This window comes from Apodemus sylvaticus, chromosome 5 (genome assembly GCF_947179515.1).
Source record: "Apodemus sylvaticus chromosome 5, mApoSyl1.1, whole genome shotgun sequence".
Lineage (NCBI taxonomy): Eukaryota > Metazoa > Chordata > Mammalia > Rodentia > Muridae > Apodemus > Apodemus sylvaticus.
In genome coordinates this window covers 14,398,325-14,416,387 of record NC_067476.1, presented here as the reverse complement: position 1 = coordinate 14,416,387, position 18,063 = coordinate 14,398,325, and the positions used below count along the sequence as shown (strand labels likewise).

The 18,063-nt window shown below is 43.0% G+C and overlaps 1 protein-coding gene across 1 annotated transcript; it reads left to right on the top strand.

Annotated features, from left to right (window-relative positions):
* The first annotated feature begins 4,075 nt into the window (after positions 1 to 4,075).
* On the top strand, positions 4,076 to 17,683 carry LOC127684124 (N-acetyllactosaminide alpha-1,3-galactosyltransferase-like). The gene is made up of 6 exons (XM_052181092.1): positions 4,076 to 4,153; positions 4,887 to 4,970; positions 5,875 to 5,907; positions 10,029 to 10,079; positions 12,062 to 12,205; positions 16,374 to 17,683. The coding sequence occupies exons 2-6, from the start codon at positions 4,894 to 4,896 to the stop codon at positions 17,065 to 17,067; spliced, it is 999 nt and encodes a 332-aa protein (XP_052037052.1). The 5' UTR covers positions 4,076 to 4,153; positions 4,887 to 4,893; the 3' UTR covers positions 17,068 to 17,683.
* The last annotated feature ends 380 nt before the right edge of the window (positions 17,684 to 18,063 follow it).

The following is an 18,063-nucleotide window of genomic DNA, read 5'->3' as shown; positions in this document are numbered from 1 at the left end:
AGGCAGTGGGACATGTGGAACATTCATAATCATGTTAACACGGCCTCCAGAATCCAAAGGCAGCCCAAGGGAGGTGTCTTTCTGAGTGGCAAGGGACACAACATTTGTTCACAAACTTGGATGCTCCTTGGAATTTCCTGGATTAAAAACGTTCATATCTGCACCTAATCCCAAGGATTGCTGCTATTCAGCTGGCTTGGTGTTGGCCTTAGACATCGGAGATTTAAAGGCGTCCTGTGTGACTGTTATGCAGGGAAGCTTGGAAAAGACTGCTGTTATATCAGAGCAATTTGCTCTCTGTGCATGGTTTTTATTGGTGTTTTGGTCTGGATTTTGTATTTTTATTATTTGGGATTTCTTGAAGTTCTTAAGCTTCTATATCAATCATTGCAAAAACTTGGTTAAATTTGATTTCTGCTCCATTTTCTGCTTACTTAAATTTTTTTATCATATTTGTTTGTGTGGGGGTGCCCTGTACAAGTCATAGGACAATGTGAGGGAATCACATGTAGGTGATCAAAAAAATATATTTATTTACATATTTACTATGCAGGTCCTAGTGACTGAACTCAGGGCCTCAGGCTTAGCAGCCTGACTTGCTGGGCATCTCACTGGCTGATTCCACTTTATCTATGAAACCAGTCCTATCGACCATCTGAACTTTAAAAAAAGATTTATTCATTTCTGTATGTGACTGCTGTATTTGCATGTGTGCCTACATGACAGAGAGGACATCAGATCCCATTACAGATGGCTGTAAGATATCTTGTTGCTGCTGGAATTGAACTCAGGACCTCAGGAATAACAACAGGCAGTGTTCTTACCTGCTGAGCCATCTCTCCAGCTCCAGCTAGACTTCATAATAATTATTTTAGGTCAGAAATTTTCTTCAGATTTTTTTTCTCAATTATTCTCCTCTTTTTCACGTAAGATAATTGGCATGGACATTTTATTTGATCTCTTATTTTTCCTGGCTCAGTCAGTTGGCAATTCTACTCAGTAATTTTTTTTTTTTAATTGAGACCAGTCGTCTTTATAGTCCAGGCTGGTCTTAAACTCGCTCTGTAGTCCAGGATGGTCAAGAACTCACAGTAATCCTCTGCCCCAAATATGTACTCTGGCTCAAATATGTACTCTGAAGTTCTAGAATGTCAGTTGTTTTTGGAATAATGCTGTTTGCCTGAGAATTCCTATGGCTCGTTTGCTTTGACAGTGTTCCCTAGGAAATCTGTGAAAGTCCTTGTTTCTGTCCTCTTCTTGTACATGGCTGTTCTTGGTGAAGCAGCACACTGACTCAAAGGGCACAGGCCGTGTATTAGTCAGTGTGATGCTTTGATAAGGATGCTTCCTAAGACCCAATGTCCGGATGCTGAGTCACCAGGGAGTGGCAGTGCTTGAGAAGGATCAGGAGGTGTGGCCTAGTTGGAGGAAGTGTGCCACGGGGGTGGGCTTTGAAGTTTCCACAGCACGCCACGCCCAGGACTGCTCTTCCTGCTGCCTGCGGATCCAAAGGCAACACTCAGCTATGTCTCCAGCACTGTGTCAGCCTGTGTACCACCATCATAATGCCTGTCACAATGATGATAGGATAAAATTCTGAAAAAGCAAGCAAGCCCCACTCAGACACTGTCTTTCATGAGAGTTGTCTTGATCATGGTGTCTCTTCAAGCAATAGAACAGTGACTAGGGCAGGGTTTGCTAGAATAGAACCAATGGATTGCACATACATGTACACGATCCTATCATTTCTGTTCCGTTAGAGACCCTGAATACTACTCCCAACAGTGGAGTGGTGACGCTTTTACCTTAGCAGTGACCAACAGCTGTCTAATTGGACCTAAGACCTGTTCAGTAGGAGGGAGTTCTATTGGCTCTTCATGCTGACTCCAGACAGGGAAAGGCTTTCCTGGAGTGAACTGTGTGAACTTTGTAAATCCTAAAGGCAAGAAAGTGGCCAGGTGCTGTCCCGAGGAGCTCTAGCAGCAAGGCTTCTCTGTCATAACATGTCCAGCCTTTGTAATTGTCACAAAGGTGGTCTCTGGCCCCTCCAGAGGACCCTCCCCAGATATGCTAATTTTACATGAAAAGCCTGAACCAAAGAGCCACCAATCCCTCAACAGGAAAACCCATCAATTCCTCAGCTTCCCAAATGGTGCCAAGGAGTTCAGTTGGTGAGACTTGAAATCCATGCCCTGGAACTCTGTGCCCTGGACAGCTCCACTCCCTAAGAAACCCTATATGAAGCTGTGTTTGCTCAGTTCACGCCGTCATCTCCCAGGAGCAGAGTCAGTAACCCTGGACTCCTCATCCTCCTCCTGGATTCGTCCCTCCAATAAATCTCTTTAGGAGATTAGCTGCCTGGTGTGACGCTAAATGGACTCAGCGGACTTTATGCTTATATGTAACTATATATTTATTTATTGATAGAGGAGGTTAATACAAATTTGAGGTAGATATAGGAGTTAAAGGGGTGGAAATAATGTAAACACAGGAGTCATGTATAAAATTCTCAGACACATGCATTTAACTAAAGCCTAAGTCTAGTCTTCTGGAGAGCTGTTCCTGACTCTGCCGCCTGCCTGCAGATCCTGTTCCCCTCCCTGTGCTGCCTTGCCTGACTTAGGTGGGAAAGGACTTGTGTGGGGGATGGGTGGGTGGGTGGTGTTCTTATGGATTAAGGGATGGGGGAGGGGCTGGGAGGAGGGGACTGGGAGGAGGGAGCTGCAATGGGGATATAAAGTGAATAAGTAAGTAAATTAATGGAAGACTCTAGCCTTCTGGTTATAAAAAATAAACTCCAGCATGTGACTTGTTAAGATCACGGCCACCTGATTCCTCCTCAAGGGACTCAGATGACATCATCATCCACAAAAGACTGGCATGATGAATCCCAAAAGTGTGGATTGACATCAAGCCTCACATAGGACTCGCTTCCAAACATTCAGGCTGCCTTCTCAGACTCCTCGCCCAGGCATGGCAAGGGTCTGTGACGACGCCTGTGTGGAGTTACTTCGTGATCTGGGAAAATAGTAGGTGAGAGGCTGATCTTAATTTCAACCAAGCTGATTGGCATCTAGCTCACTTTTAGACACACAGATAATTTCATTTCGGGTGGATTAACATAATTTTTTAACTTTTCAAAAAGTCTTTACCCTGGGCGTGATGACACACGCCTTTAATCCTAGAGCTCATGAGGCAGAGGCAGGAGGATGTCTGTGAGTTCTAGGCCATCCTGGTGTACAGAGTGAGTTGCTTCCATCCAGTGCAACATAGTGAAGTGTGTGTGTGTGTGTGTGTGTGTGTGTGTGTGTAAATACCGGGGCTTGAACTCCAGTCCAGCTCTTTCTGTTTGCTTTTGAGCTCAGATCGCACCGTGGGTTCCAGTCTGACCTCAAGCTTGCATTGATACCCTCATCTGTGCCTCTGTGAACCCCAGGATAAAAGGGCAACCTTGCATGCCTAGCTAGGCTTTGTAACCTACATGGCTGAAAATCCAATGTGAATGTATGGATAACTTAAACAATATAGTTGCGCCTCCAGGCAGCGCACTACACTTATTTCCTAGTGAGTGATACCGGAGAAGGAGCATAAGTCTCCTGCTGCTATCAGTCCCACTTCCCTTCTGGCTGTTATCATTAGTGCCGTGGCACTGAAAAGATTTAACCATTTCCTTTATTACTGTAGAAGTTTTTGGAGTCACTGTTGGAAAGTCTCAGTATTTGGCATTCAAGGGGGACTGTGAGGTAAGAGATTAGGGGAGTTGTGTCAGGGGAATACAGCGCAGTGAGGGTGCTGAGGAGAGTTCAGACCCACACAGCAATGTAGGGGCGCTCTTCTGTAGGTTTCGGGGGTCCTACGGCATGTAGTTGGTGATGAGTAGCCCATAATATGTAGGTGTAGTCAGGGTGATTTCTGGGTAGAAAGATGAATGAAAAGGGCTGGCCGTTTGGTTAATGTGGACCCGTCATCCTGAATACACCGCCGTAGGCCCTGAGGGCTAATGCCACTCGGTAAACTTCTCTTGATAAAGATTATAGACTCACAGTCACAGGATTTCTGTTATTTCATTCAGAGGCGCTGAGAGAGTTGAAAGAGAAAAAAGTTGCAGCAGGTGGACTTGGTGGGAGTCGCCCTTAGCACAAACCTCATTTAGGTACGTATTTTCATAACTAGCTCTTTGACCCCGTATCCCAGTGTGACTTAAGCCGAGAAGTAGAATTTTAACATCTAAGGAACCACAGTGCCTCACCTGCTAGTCAATGTCACTAGGATGAAGTCACAGAGAAACATGGCCAAGCTCACTCTGTATATACGGGGTTTCCCACGGCTTACTCTGTATACACTGCGTTTTCCACAGCTCCCTCTGTATACACGAGATTTCCCACAGCTTACTCTATGTAAACAGGGGTTTTTCACAATTTACTCTGTATACACGGGGTTTCCCACAGCTCACTCTGTGTACACGGGGTTTCCCACAGCTTACTCTATGTAAACAGGGGTTTTTTAAAATTTACTCTGTATACACGGGGTTTCCCACAGCTCACTCTGTATACACGGGGTTTCCCACGGCTTACTCTGTATACACTGCGTTTCCCACAGCTCCCTCTGTATACGCGGGGTTTCCCACAGCTCACTCTGTATACATGGGGTTTCCCACAGCTTACTCTATGTAAACAGGGGTTTCTCACAATTTACTCTGTATACACGGGGTTTCCCACAGCTCACTCTGTATACATGGGGTTTCCCATAGCTTAGTCTCTATACAAGGGGTTTCCCTCAGCCCATTCTGCATACACACGGTTTCCCACAGGTCACTCCGTATACACAGGGTTTCCTACCACTTATTCTAGAGATACTTAACTTTTATCTTTTGCTTTTTCCTCCAGGAAAAGAATGAGATACAAGATTTTAATCCTATCGCTATTGGTTTTAATGTCTCTCTATGCCCAGTATAGTGAATACCCTTTCAGGTAACTATGAAAACTTAATATTGTATTCTTGGTAAGAATCTGGTGAGTCAAAAAGTTAAAAGGATTTGTCCCTTAAAGAAATCAGCCAATTGTGCAGATCCAAATATATATGAATTATACTCATGCCTGTCTCCATAAATAGAGCCCTCTGTTCCAACACTTCGTTTCTAATGATATCAAAGATTTAAGGAAAAAATGCTATAGATAACCAGGTGTAGTGTTACATGCCTTTAATCCCAGCACCTGGAAGGCAGAGGCAGGCAGATCTCTGAGGCCAGTGAGTTCTCTGAAGCTAGATCCAGGCAGGACAGTCAGGGCTGCACAGAGAATCCCTGTGTTCATTGTGGTTGGGGAGGGCTATCAGAGAAAAAGTGTGAAACTACCACTTACTGTGGCAGCAATAACGTTCATAAAATATGTTAAAGGTGAACTGCTATATTGGAAAGCAGGTGATATCCTCTTTACCGTTGGTGACTTCCGGAACAAAATGTATTCACTCCATAAATGTGAAACAAACAGAAAGACTTCCCAGCTATTTAACAAGTTTCTGCTAATAATGTTAATTAATCTCATTTGTCTCTGAGAATTATCAGGTAGTGGACGAATTGTTTCCTAAAGATATAGCAAAGAGGAGGGGGGAATTTTAGCATGGTGGTGTCACACTGCCTAGTATGAACAAGACCCTGAGCTCGGTCTTCAGCCTGGCAAGGAATAAATAAATGTATAGCACAGGGGGTCCACTTTAATGGTCTCCATCATGTTCATTGCATTATCTGAGCAATCAATGATATACTTCCAATAGTGTATTTTGAAACATTAGTTAATAAGAGAGCTAGGTGATTTGTGAAAAACCCTTTGTATACATTTCAAAGTAATAAGTTGTTTTTTGTTTATTTCCCCTCAGTATAAAGAAACTGCAGATGACCTATCAATGCTGGTAAGTTTTTATTTACAAGTATGGTATGACTTGTCCTTTGTGGACAAAGTTGGTTGATGTGTACATGCTTCCTGTGGTCATATGAATGAGCACCATGTGGCAAACACATCTTGGTGATAGCTAACGTTGCAGTGCCGGGGACCAAGGAAAACAGATGGGTAGTCAGCCATAATTAATTGAGGGCTGGGAACTGGCTAGGAGCAATGTACTAACAGGAGACAGAGAATCCCTACACAGCTTTCCTCCTTGTGAGCTCTGGGAGGGTACACAGGCACAAGACTTGGTTGAAGACCATCAGAAACCACACCCAGAACATCTCCCCAACATGTCTGCCTAAACATGAGCTAAACAAGTAGGACACCAATAAACACAGCCAAATGAATGGTGGGGGAGGGTGGAATCACAAGACCTCAACTCTACAAAGGGCCACACACAACTAAGAAATGCTGAGCACGGGAAAAATAGTTGTCCCAGGCAAGAGCGCACCAACTGGTTTTCTGATAGCAAATGGTCATCCCTGAAAACATACATACAAGACCATGAATTTGGAATACAGCAAGAAAGGGTTGTATGGGAAAGTTAGAAGGAAGGAAGGAAGGGGAAAGGGAAAATGATGTAATCATCACATAATCTCAAAAATGAAAGAAATGATAATAAAGGGCTCGCAGGAGATAGCAGTGGCCACACAGCCAGGGATTCTGAGAGGGTTGTCATGGAAACCCACGGTGATGAGCAGCAGCTTCACTTTCTGATGCTTCCTGTGTCTGGGAGCTGGTTTCATGATGGTTCTGTGACTTATAACATCCTGAGAGGACCAGGTTTACCTGGGACAAAAATGAAAGCAATATGTTAAAAAGGAGTGGGTTTGGTACACAGGGGTGCTTGCTTGTGACCCCAGTACTCAGAATGGAGGCAGAAAGATGAGGAGTTCAATGCTATTAAGCTCCACAGTGGGTTTGAGGCCAACCCAGGATACACAAGAACCTGTCTCAGTAACAGTGGCTAACAGGAGACAGTAGCTTTCAACTATTCATATGAAACAGAACCATTCTCCTAGATAAGATTCAAGGATTCAAACACTCAAAGATTCCAATATCCAAGGAATGCCCACTGCAGCAGAATGTGGGAGAGGGAATGGGCTAATATATTTCTTGGAAATTTTATTTACTTATTTTCTGATACATGGTTTCTCTGTGTAGCCCTGGCTATCCTGGAACTTACTCTGTAAACCAGGCTGGTGTCAAACTCAGAGATGTGCCTGCCTCTGCTTCCTAAGCGCTGGGAGTAAAGGTGTGAGCCCATGCCCAGCTCTGGAAAATGTATTTACTATCATACTTTCCAACAACAATAGTTCATTCTATTATTAATTCTCCTAGCATTGGAATTCTTTAGCCTCACATATCAATACACACCATTCACAGACAATGATGGCCAGAGTTTGAGTTGAGTATTATAGCATGGTCATGCCTTTGAGATAACCTTTATGACACAACACAGCTCCATTCCTGCCTCATCCCTCTACCAACTCTACTCAAGGCTTACTCTCCATGGTGCCCTTATATCTGGGCTACCAAAGAAGAAAAGAATGAGTTGGGAAAATTACTGGACTCCCAATGCTTGTGGCTTTGAGTAGGATCATAAAAGATCTTTGTGCCTCAGTTTCCTTATCTAGTAAAATGGGGACGAGGATTTTGATAACAAAGATAGTATCTATCATCACTTGTGTAAAATAGGAAATAAATTCGATAGTAATTAGTAAAGTGGATAATAGGCCTATATTTTTCAAAACCTAGTTTAATAAGGATTCTTAAATGCTCTAAAACCTCCGTTCTAGTGACCCACCAGAGGTAGTGGAAGGGAAAGGTTAATAGGGCAAAGGGTGTGTGTGGACCTGTTTAAAAATAGTTCTTTGGGACTATTGTCAGGATTGCAGCAGTTCAGTTCGCACAAATCAGCAGCAGTAGCTTGATCCACTCACAATCACTGCTCACAAATCAGAGATGGCAGTTCCATCCAGAAGAAACCACGAGGCTCTGCCAATCAGCCTGCGTCTGCAGAAGTTGCAGGAAGCTGCCGGAATACCACCAGAAGTTCTTTGGCGCATTGATCTCTACCAACAATCATCAGTGAAGAAGGCAAGGTGAACCAATGCCATAGCATCAGCAAAGCTCAACGAAACCCGGCAAAGAGTGGCAAAGCGAACCGATACCACCAGCGATGCCCACTGTCTGTTGGGTTATATACTTACACCCTTTCCAGACGTCACTCAAGCATCCACTCTAGCAAAACATCACATGCCCCTTTCCAGGCAGCTTCCAGGAAAACGCCACGTGTCTGTTCTTCTCCCACATCTCTGCTTCAGCAAAAACATCCTTTCATAAGACAGTTTCCATAAAAACATCACATGACACAACGGAGTCTCCAAAGGATCCAGAAATTTCCACTTCAGAAAGTATTCAAAAAGTACGAGCTATTAATAGCAGAACTCTAACCTTACCCAGCAAATTAGGAAATATTTTACTTAGAGAAGGGCAACTCAAATGAAATCTAAAAGCTATGTGCAAATTATCTGGTTCAAGTTGCAGTATGATTAAAAGAAACTTGAAAACAGACCAATGAACGAGAACAATTATGATGGGTAAAAGACATGACTGGGACAGTATAAAAGATGGGTCATGGGAACTTTGTGGCCACATAAGGAGTGTGGAAATGAATACCATGAAACTAAAGAATGACATGCTAAGCTCGGGGCTTCTGGAGCACAGTATGAGAGGCCAGGCAGAAATCTAGAGAATGATTGGAAGGGGGCGGAGAGGGAGCAGTCTGCTAATTCTGGAAGATGGGAGTATAGAGTTCATTGTATTCTTCTTTTCACATTTACTTCCTTTCAGATTTGTTTTCATCCTACAAAGACTTTTTAAGTCCTCTGGGTTGGTGATATAGCTCAAGGTGGAGTGCTTATTTAGCAATCACGAGGCCATGAGACCACTCCTCAGCATCAAACAACATACCAAAAGACAGACAGACACACAGACACACACACACACAGACATACACACAGACACACACACACACACACACACACACACACACACATTGAGTGAGGCCCATTAGGAAGTTGTCCCAATGACCCAGAAGAAGATAGTGAGGCTTGAAGATGCTGGTGGCAGGGTAGAGTCAGGCAATAGACTTGAAAGAGATTTTGAATGTAAACCCCTTAGGATTTAACATTGGGCCTCCAGAGGCCCTCCGAGCACAGTGACTCCTGTCATGCCTTGGCAGTGCACACATGTTCAATGTGATCAAAGCTATGAAAGGAGGCCTGGAGGGGAGGCGGCAGCACTAAACACTTCACTACGAGGTGTCTGAAAACTCAAGACCTCCCGAACGCAGTGGGATAGTCAGGGTTAAGTTCCTGGAGAAGTCCAGGTTGTATGTAAAAAACCCGAAGTCACAGGGGCGTGCCAAGATGTCACATGGAGAAACAGGAATGTCTCAGAGAAACCCTCACAAAAAATGGTTGTCAGGTCTCAGATGAAGACTCCTCAGCAAATAAGATATTTAATGCTCATCTAGCAAAGGAAATAAGATCTCTTTCCACTATTGAAACACAGAGGTAGGGCAAAGCTGAGGCAGCCAGGTTCCTGTGAGTTCAAGGACAGTCAGAGCTATATAGTAAGACCCTGTCTCGAACAAAAGGAGCAAAACATCAAGCAATGGAGAGTAAATTTGGAAGTGGGATGACAGAAAGTTGAGGGAGCTGTAAATTCTCTCTGAACTCGATGACTATGCAACAGACCTACGGAAAGCCACGAGGGCTGCTGGGCTGCAGGGTCCCGGGCCGCAGGGTCCCGGGCTGCTGGAGGTCAGGGTCCTGGGCTGCTAAGAGGCAGGGTCTGGGGTTGCCGGGCCACAGAGTCCCGGGCTGCAGGGTCCCGGGCTGCTGGAGGTCAGGGTCCTGCGCTGCTGGACCGCAGGGTCCCGGGCTGCTAAGAGGCAGGATCTGGGGTTGCCGGGCCACAGGGTCCCGGGCTGCTGGGTCCCAGGCTGCTGGGCGGCAGGGTCCTCAGTGCCATCAGGATTGCTCATTGTGAATTTTCTATCTTTTATCTTTCTTTTAGGTCTCTGAAAAACCAACCAGAACTACAACTCTCAGACTGGTTTAACGCCACGTAAGAATGCATCTGTGAAGTTAATTCATGAATGTTGTTGGCAGATGGCATCAGTGCCACTGTTGGGAGTGTGTGTACCTGGAACCAAGGAAGCCAGAGGAGGGCACTCCTTCTCCTGGAACTGGAGTTCCAGATGGCAGTGAGTCACCAAAGCGGGTGCTGGGAGCTGGACTGGAGCTTTCCGTCAGAGCATCAAGTGCTCTTAACCACTGAGCCATCCCTCCACTCCCAACTTTGAGCAATCCTGCTATTTAAAACTTGATCTACAACTGTTTGCATCAACTGAAATAAACACATCTGCTATTGTATATGTGAAACACACTTACGTATAAAGCGGCATGTCTATTTATTGCCATTAATCTGGCTTCCTAAGCTTGTAAGCAGTCTAAATCTTTTAAAGAGATTCAAATACTATATCAAAAGTGAAGACTAATATGTAAAGTGTTCCGGGCTGATTTTCTCTAACTCCCTGGCATGTCCCTGCCCTCCCAGTGTGCAAGGATCTTGACATGTAAAGCTCAGAGTCAGGATTCTGTCACTCAAAATAAAATTGTTAACAATAATAGCCTGGCTCAGGCCCAATGTGTGTCTAATTATACTGCGATCTGTGTTTTGAGCATAGATAATGTGTGTGTAGAGCACTTTGCATTCCAAGCTCCCCCCCCATTAATTATTTGGATTAAGGTCACTAGGAAATTCCATTCCAAGTGTGAAGATAGGACTAAACCAGAGGAAGGTTTCATACCCAGAAAAAGGCTTATATACAGCTCTGATCCTGAGCACAGGGGTAAATCTGCACACAGGCGTTCCTTGCCTTTCCTTTCATGTTTTCTACTTAAGTGTAATTACACAATGGTCTGGCCTGCTGCTTTCTTCCCTTCTCTTCCCTAATATATATACTTATAAAATTATGTAGTTATGGAATTCAATATGCATATATATATGCATATTGAATTCCATAACTATATATATACAATGCATATTGAATTCCATAACTGTATATATATATATATATATATATATATATATATATATATATATATATATATATACAATGACAATAACAAAATAGGCCATGATTTTGAAAGAAAGTAAGGAGGAGAATATGGGATTATATAGAGAAGAGAATGATAATGAAGTAATTATATTATAATCTTAAAATGAAAGAAATAAAGACCTATTGTATTTTACACATATGTATTTGTATATATTTTCCCATATATATTAGGATAGAATATTATATAATATAATAATATAGTATATGATACACTATTATATAATTATATATAAATATATATTTTATATTATAAAACACAATGCTATGTTATATAATGTATATATACATTATATATAATATTTATACATGTTATATATAATACATATGCTATATACTATATACTATATATTAATTATATATTATAAATTATATTTTATTTTATATAATTATATTATCATTTCTTAATACATATGGAATCACATATGCTTAATTTAAAATTATATGCATATGTGGGGGATGTGTGGTTGTACACATGAATGGAGTGACCTATTAGAGAAGGCTGTGCCACCCAGGACTGGAAAGTGAACTGTGGTTCTCTGCAAGAGCAGCACACACTCTTACTGGCTGGACCATCTCTTTAGTCCTTTTCTTTCTTTCCTTCTTTTTCCTATTCTATCTAATCTATCTATCTATCTATCTATCTATCTATCTATCTATCTATCTATCTATATCTATTTTCTTGAGACCTAGTTTTAATCTACACCCCATGCTGACCTTGAACTCATAACTGTCTCTCGTTCCTGATGGTTCGACATGGCCATTTCTGATATGATGCTTCCCTAGTTTATCAGAGCTGTCAGGACTTTGGGTTAGCTATAACGGGATACTGCCTTCAGATGCAAGGTATTGGGCATTATCAGAATCCCTCCTGATGGTTTAGGATGATCTGTTTTACTTTAAAATTCTGTCTTTCTTACAAATACAGAATGAACTCTACACACACGGGCATGAGAGTTACTAACTGGTCAGCTCCGATTGTATGGACCGATACTTACAATGAATCAGTCTTGGCAAATTATTATGAAAAGTATCCAGTTACTGTGGGGTTGATCGTGTTTGCAGTGGGAAGGTAGGTAATATCAAGTGTCTTTTAACCCCGGACTTTTCGTTGTAGAAGATGATCTACTGAATCTACTTTACAATTATCCTCTCTAAGCCAATTCTTACCATAATTCACAATGCCACCACCCACTTGGTCTGCCCATAAGCAACCCAATCCCTCAGCTTACTTCTGTGATCTGATTTTCATGGTCTTCCCTCCAATATTAACTTAATTTCATGGGTCTTTTACTAATCACCTTAATACAAGTGTATTGCACTCTTCATTATCTCTATTTTCTCCAGTATTTTCCTACCTCCTACGCACCCACAAGTGATAAGTAACTTCTTATAAACACTCCCACTCATCTGTATGTATTGACTGTCAGAGGAATACAACAAAATAAGATAGCTGTGATTATTAATCATAATGTTAAAAATGGGCATATAAAAATCATCCAGCGATTTTAAGGCCAAAAAGCAAACCCATGCTGAATTCATCCTAATCAAATAGAAAACCAAAGCCATAAAAGTCAACCTTTTAAAAAGGAAAACAAATGCAGTGAAATATTTCCACTTAAAGACAGAAGGGTGGAGACACTGGAATGACCTATAGGCAATAATGAGAGGGTGGGGGGCAGTTGAGTTCAGTGAAATTAGGATATATAGCAAATCAAACACGAAACTTTGAAGACTATTCGCCAGGTACCAAACGTGAACCATCATCACATTGTGAAGACATCAAGTTGGGCATGCGCATGCAATCTGCACACTTCAGACTCTGTACCACATGTTCAAAGTGTGAGGAGAAGAGCCTGAAGCGGCCAGTGGAGTGCACAGGCAACGGCAGAGACACGCCGCTCCACACTATCGGAGCTGCTCAGGAGAGACCGGCTGATTCTTGGTGTCTCTGTTCAAGGTTAGCAGACCTTTCAACAACATCGCAACTTAGCAACACCTCTCTCTCCATACTGCCTCTTTGTAGCATACACATTTAATATTACAAAAACATACAGAGAACAGCCCACTCAACAAGTGTCCTTTCCATGTGTGTGAAATATTCTTTGTGGTTGAACATGTTTAAATCACAAAAGCTGAAATAAAATAAAAAACTGAAATTGAACCAAATATCATATGGGGATGAAATTTTCAAAAATCAATTTTAGGATAAAATAAGGAAAACTCACAAATATGTGAACATTGAATTGAGCAACACGATTTGTTTTTAACTTAGCATCCAAAATCATGGGTTTTGTTCTGACATTTCTGTCCACGCCATGCGCTGTGCCCAAACTCACCTCTCATTATTCTAGTTCGCCATTACTCCACTATGTTCTGACTCTGCAGTAAAGCAAGCCATATTTATCTCCTCCATTCCCCTCTCCTGTTTTCCTCTTTCTGCTCCCCTTAGCCTTTTCCTCTTCCATATCTTTTCACGTGTGCACCACGACCTACATTCCTTTATTCGTGCATCTGAAGGACAGTCTCTTAAATACCCAGGTCAGGGCTGGAGGGGTCGTCAGTTAGCAGAGCGTAAGAACCTGGGGCACGTAAGGCCGGAGGCGACCTCTAGCACCTCCAGAACAGGTCACGGTGGTCACAGCTGTAATCCCAATACTGGGGATGTGGAGGCAGAAAGATGAGAAGTTTAAGGTCATCCTTGGCTATAAAGCACGTTTGAGGCCAGCCCAGGATACATGTGATTCTCTCAGGAAAAAGAGTGAGGGATTTCCTACTTCTCATGAGTCTCTGGGCTTGAACTCCAGAGCCACACATGCAGACATACCAACATGAATACCACGCATGTATACATACATACTGCACATGCACATATGCACATATACATATAACATATGCACAAATACATACCATACACAACACACACATACCACACATGCACAATACATAGCACATATGCACACATGCACACATAAACACCACACATGCGCACTTATATACCATACATGCACACATACTATACTATACATGCACATATACATACCACATATATGCATACACATAGCACACGTACAAACCACATATGCACACATATGTATAACACATGCACACTTACCATATATGCACACATGCCACAAATGCATATACATACCACAGTGCACACATATATACCATACATACACACATACATACCAACCATTCATACCACACATGCACACATACTATCACATATGCGCACATACATACACACATGCACACATTCATACCACACATGCACACATACATGCCACATATGCACACATGCATACACAATGAACACATACATACCAAACATGCACACCTCATATACACACATACATACCACACATATGCACATACATACCACACATTCATACCACACATGTACACATACATACACACATGCACACATACATACCACACATACACACATACATACCACACATGCACACATACATGTAGATAGAAATACTTACCCTAACCTTCATTTTAAGGAGCTGGATAGAGAAGAGTAAACAACCAACGACAAGCTAAAATAAATAAATATGGGAGTGATGATAAATAAAACCAAATGAAAACTCAACTTAGTCCTTTACAAAAAAGGTCACTAAAGTTGATAAACCCTGAAAGAAGAAACAGATTAGGAGGTTTCCTGATAAATATTGGGCAAAGACTCTCTGATGTGCCAGTGGCAAGAGTCACAGAGAAACTGACGCAGACTGGAGGAGATCAAGAAGAGGCTGCCAGGACTAAACCCATCCATCCTGTGTCCCGGACTGGATCACGGCAACGGAAGCGGCGCTTACGAGATAAAACGGGGGAAATCGGACCACAATCTGTAGTTTCGCCGATAGAATAGCACAGTTGCCGGTTTCCTCGTTTTGCCCAAAGCATGGTGGCCACAGAGAATGTGGAGAGTGGCTGGACGGCACGTGGATTGGGAGTCTGGCACACAGGGGAAGGTTTCTGTAAATTTAATAACATTCAAAAGTAGGAAGTTTGGCTTTATCGAAACACCTGTTCTACGTTGTGTGAAGAGAGAAGAGCCACTCACGGAGGACAGGGTGTGTCGGGGTGAAGTGACTATGGCTGTAGGTGTAAATGGCAAAAACTGTTCGGTTGCTGGCTTTTTTCTCGAGGCCAGAGAAGTCACTATAAGGCAATGATACCAAGAAACATGCTGGCAAAGATCTCAGGGAGACTGTGTGGACGCCATGTGCACGCGACCCCAAGACTGTCTCTAATTGTGGCACTCCCCTCCAGTGTGGAGTTACTAAGGAGACTGGGGGACTACACCTTCCTCATTCATTTATACCACGTCAGGGTTTTCAATGATTTAATTAATTGGACCCTTTTAAAAAAATGTTCCTCACCACCTCATATGTAAAAATTAATGCAAACAGGTAATCAGTAACAGTAACGGTAAAGGAGTTAGAAGACGGAAGAGTTCTGCAACACGCCACAGAGGGAACCCGGGCAAGGGTGACTTCTTCGGATTTGAGTGACAGCATCCAGCACAGTACTACAACATCAGTGATCCTTTCCATGGTTCACAAATAGTATTAGATGCGATGAGTTACAACACTCTCTCCTGACCGTTAGTCATAATGTATCGTTAGCCTGATTCCCGAAATGTAGACCAATACCCAGGACTTAGTTCTAAGGGTTGCATACACAGTACTAAAGCAGACCTTTCCTCTTTTGAAGTTACCTGTCCTATTCACCACCTGAGAATCTCTTAGCGGTTTCCAGGAGTGGGAATGAGGAAATGTTTTCCAGCCCAACCATTCCACTGCCATCATAAGGCTAACAATCTACAAAATGCAGGTGACAGAGTGTCATCTGCTACACCGACTGTACACAGCATAGCTCACTATGCACACAGATGCACAGCGGCAGAAGCCCGTAGAGACCCCTCTCTCTCCTCCTGCTTTGCCTGGGCAACCCCGAACTCTGGCTTTCACTTTACACAAGGCTCAGAATGAGGCTCCTTACCTCACTAATGTCCATTTCTTTTCCTGAAGAGCCTCTCTTCTGTTCCATGATCTGTAGACCCTGCCAAAGAAAATAGTGTACACTTTCACTTTCTACCATACTGCTCGTAGAGAATGGTGGCATCTGGGGGCCTGGCTTTGGTGCTGGGTAAGCTATGTCCAGGCGATTGAGATGTGTCCCACCCAAACTGAAAGACGCCACTCAACTGCTCCTTGTTTATTTTGCAGATACCTTTTGTACTACTTGGGCCGCTTTCTGGAATCTGCCGATAGGTTTTTCATGGTCAACCAGAAGGTTGTCTTTTATATCATGCTCGACGACTTTTCCCATATGCCATGGATAGATCTGAATCGCCACCGGACACTAAAGATTTTTAAGATCAAACAAGCGAGGAGGTGGCAGGACATCAGCATGATGCGCATGAAGGTCATCAGTGAACACATCGAAGACCACATACAGCACGAGGTGGACTATGTCTTCTGCATGGACGTGGATCAGCTATTCAAAGCCAAGTACGGTCTGGAGACTCTGGGGGACTCCGTAGCCCAGTTACATACCTACTGGTACAAGGAAAGCCCAAGCAGACTGCCTTATGAGAGAAATGAGTCATCACAAGCTTACATAGAAGTGGGGGAGGGGGACTTCTATTACCACGCTGCTGTTTTTGGAGGCACAACCACTCAGGTTCTCAGGATTACCAAGGAGTGTGCCAAAGCAATTATGAAAGATAAGAAAAATAACGTCGAAGCAGTTTGGCATGATGAAAGTCATTTAAATAAGTATTTCTTTCTCCATAGACCCAGTAAAATCTTGTCCCCAGAATACTGCTGGGATTTACGTCAGAATAAGACTCCTGATATTAAGACTGTTAAACTCTCTTGGAATTTTAAGAATTACAGACTTCTTAGAAAGCACCTGTGATTTGACAGCCCTTCCTTTGCATTTCTGAATTAGGGAGTATGGATTTCCTTGGAAAATTAGCACCTGGCATATTCCAAGAATAAAAAACAATGATTACCAAGTGCCAAATCCAGCAACAGAGAACTTACCTTCAGCTCCCATTGATTCTGAATGATGTCATAAAGGGCATAGGTCACTGAGTCACAGAGTGCACTGACATAACAAGGGATATAGCAGCCAAAGAGTCTGATGGAAGCAGCCGGACAGGTAACAATTTCACATCTGTGTCAATGTTGCAGGTTTAATGTGTTAGTTCATGATGGCATGGGATGGATTCTAGAACTCGAAAAGGAAACTAAGTATCCTGGATGACACGAGCAGATGTGCTGTTGTGGCTGCCTCCTTCAGATTGTATGTAGCCGTTGCTATCTTGAATCAGAGAAGCTGTGGTCACTTTTGAGACCCTCACAGAATAGGGTTCATTAACATTTCCTCACAGGAGGAGGGAGGGGCTCACAAAGAGTCACGAGGCTCCTCCCTGCCTCCCTAGAGATACATAAATGGTTAACGATTGCTGAAAATAAAAGAAGCTTTTTGTTAGTGTGACTAGACCGTAAATCGTCCACACTTCCAGAAATATACTCTTTGATTCACTAAGATAGACTGGAATAGAATCGCTTCTTTTGGTCTCTTGTTGTCCACCTTCTCTGGGATGAATATATACAGACTTCCTAGGAAAAGTCATGTAACACTTGAGTCTTGGGGGTGCAGTTGCATGGCTTCTGTTAACGCTGGTTAATACATGCAGCAAAGGCTGAGCCATCTGAGAGGACAGTGTCTTCAGTGTCCACGTGGCATATGGTATGTGGTGGTATGTGGTCTTCTTGCTTTAGTGGCAACAGTGTAGCCCCTGTTATAGCTAAGACATGCGACATGGGCAGAGGACGAGCGACCGTGACAGGCGATTCCGGAATGGACATCTTCATGTGTTGTGAAATGGCACGACCTCCTGAGGAA

Bases quoted from the DNA above. Each gene is read 5' to 3' on its own strand.
- LOC127684124 (XM_052181092.1), top strand. From the start codon at position 4,894: ATGAGATACAAGATTTTAATCCTATCGCTATTGGTTTTAATGTCTCTC. The intron at 4,971-5,874 runs GTAACTATGAAA...ATTTCCCCTCAG, and splicing joins TATAGTGAATACCCTTTCAG to TATAAAGAAACTGCAGATGA. The intron at 10,080-12,061 runs GTAAGAATGCAT...TTACAAATACAG, and splicing joins TCAGACTGGTTTAACGCCAC to AATGAACTCTACACACACGG.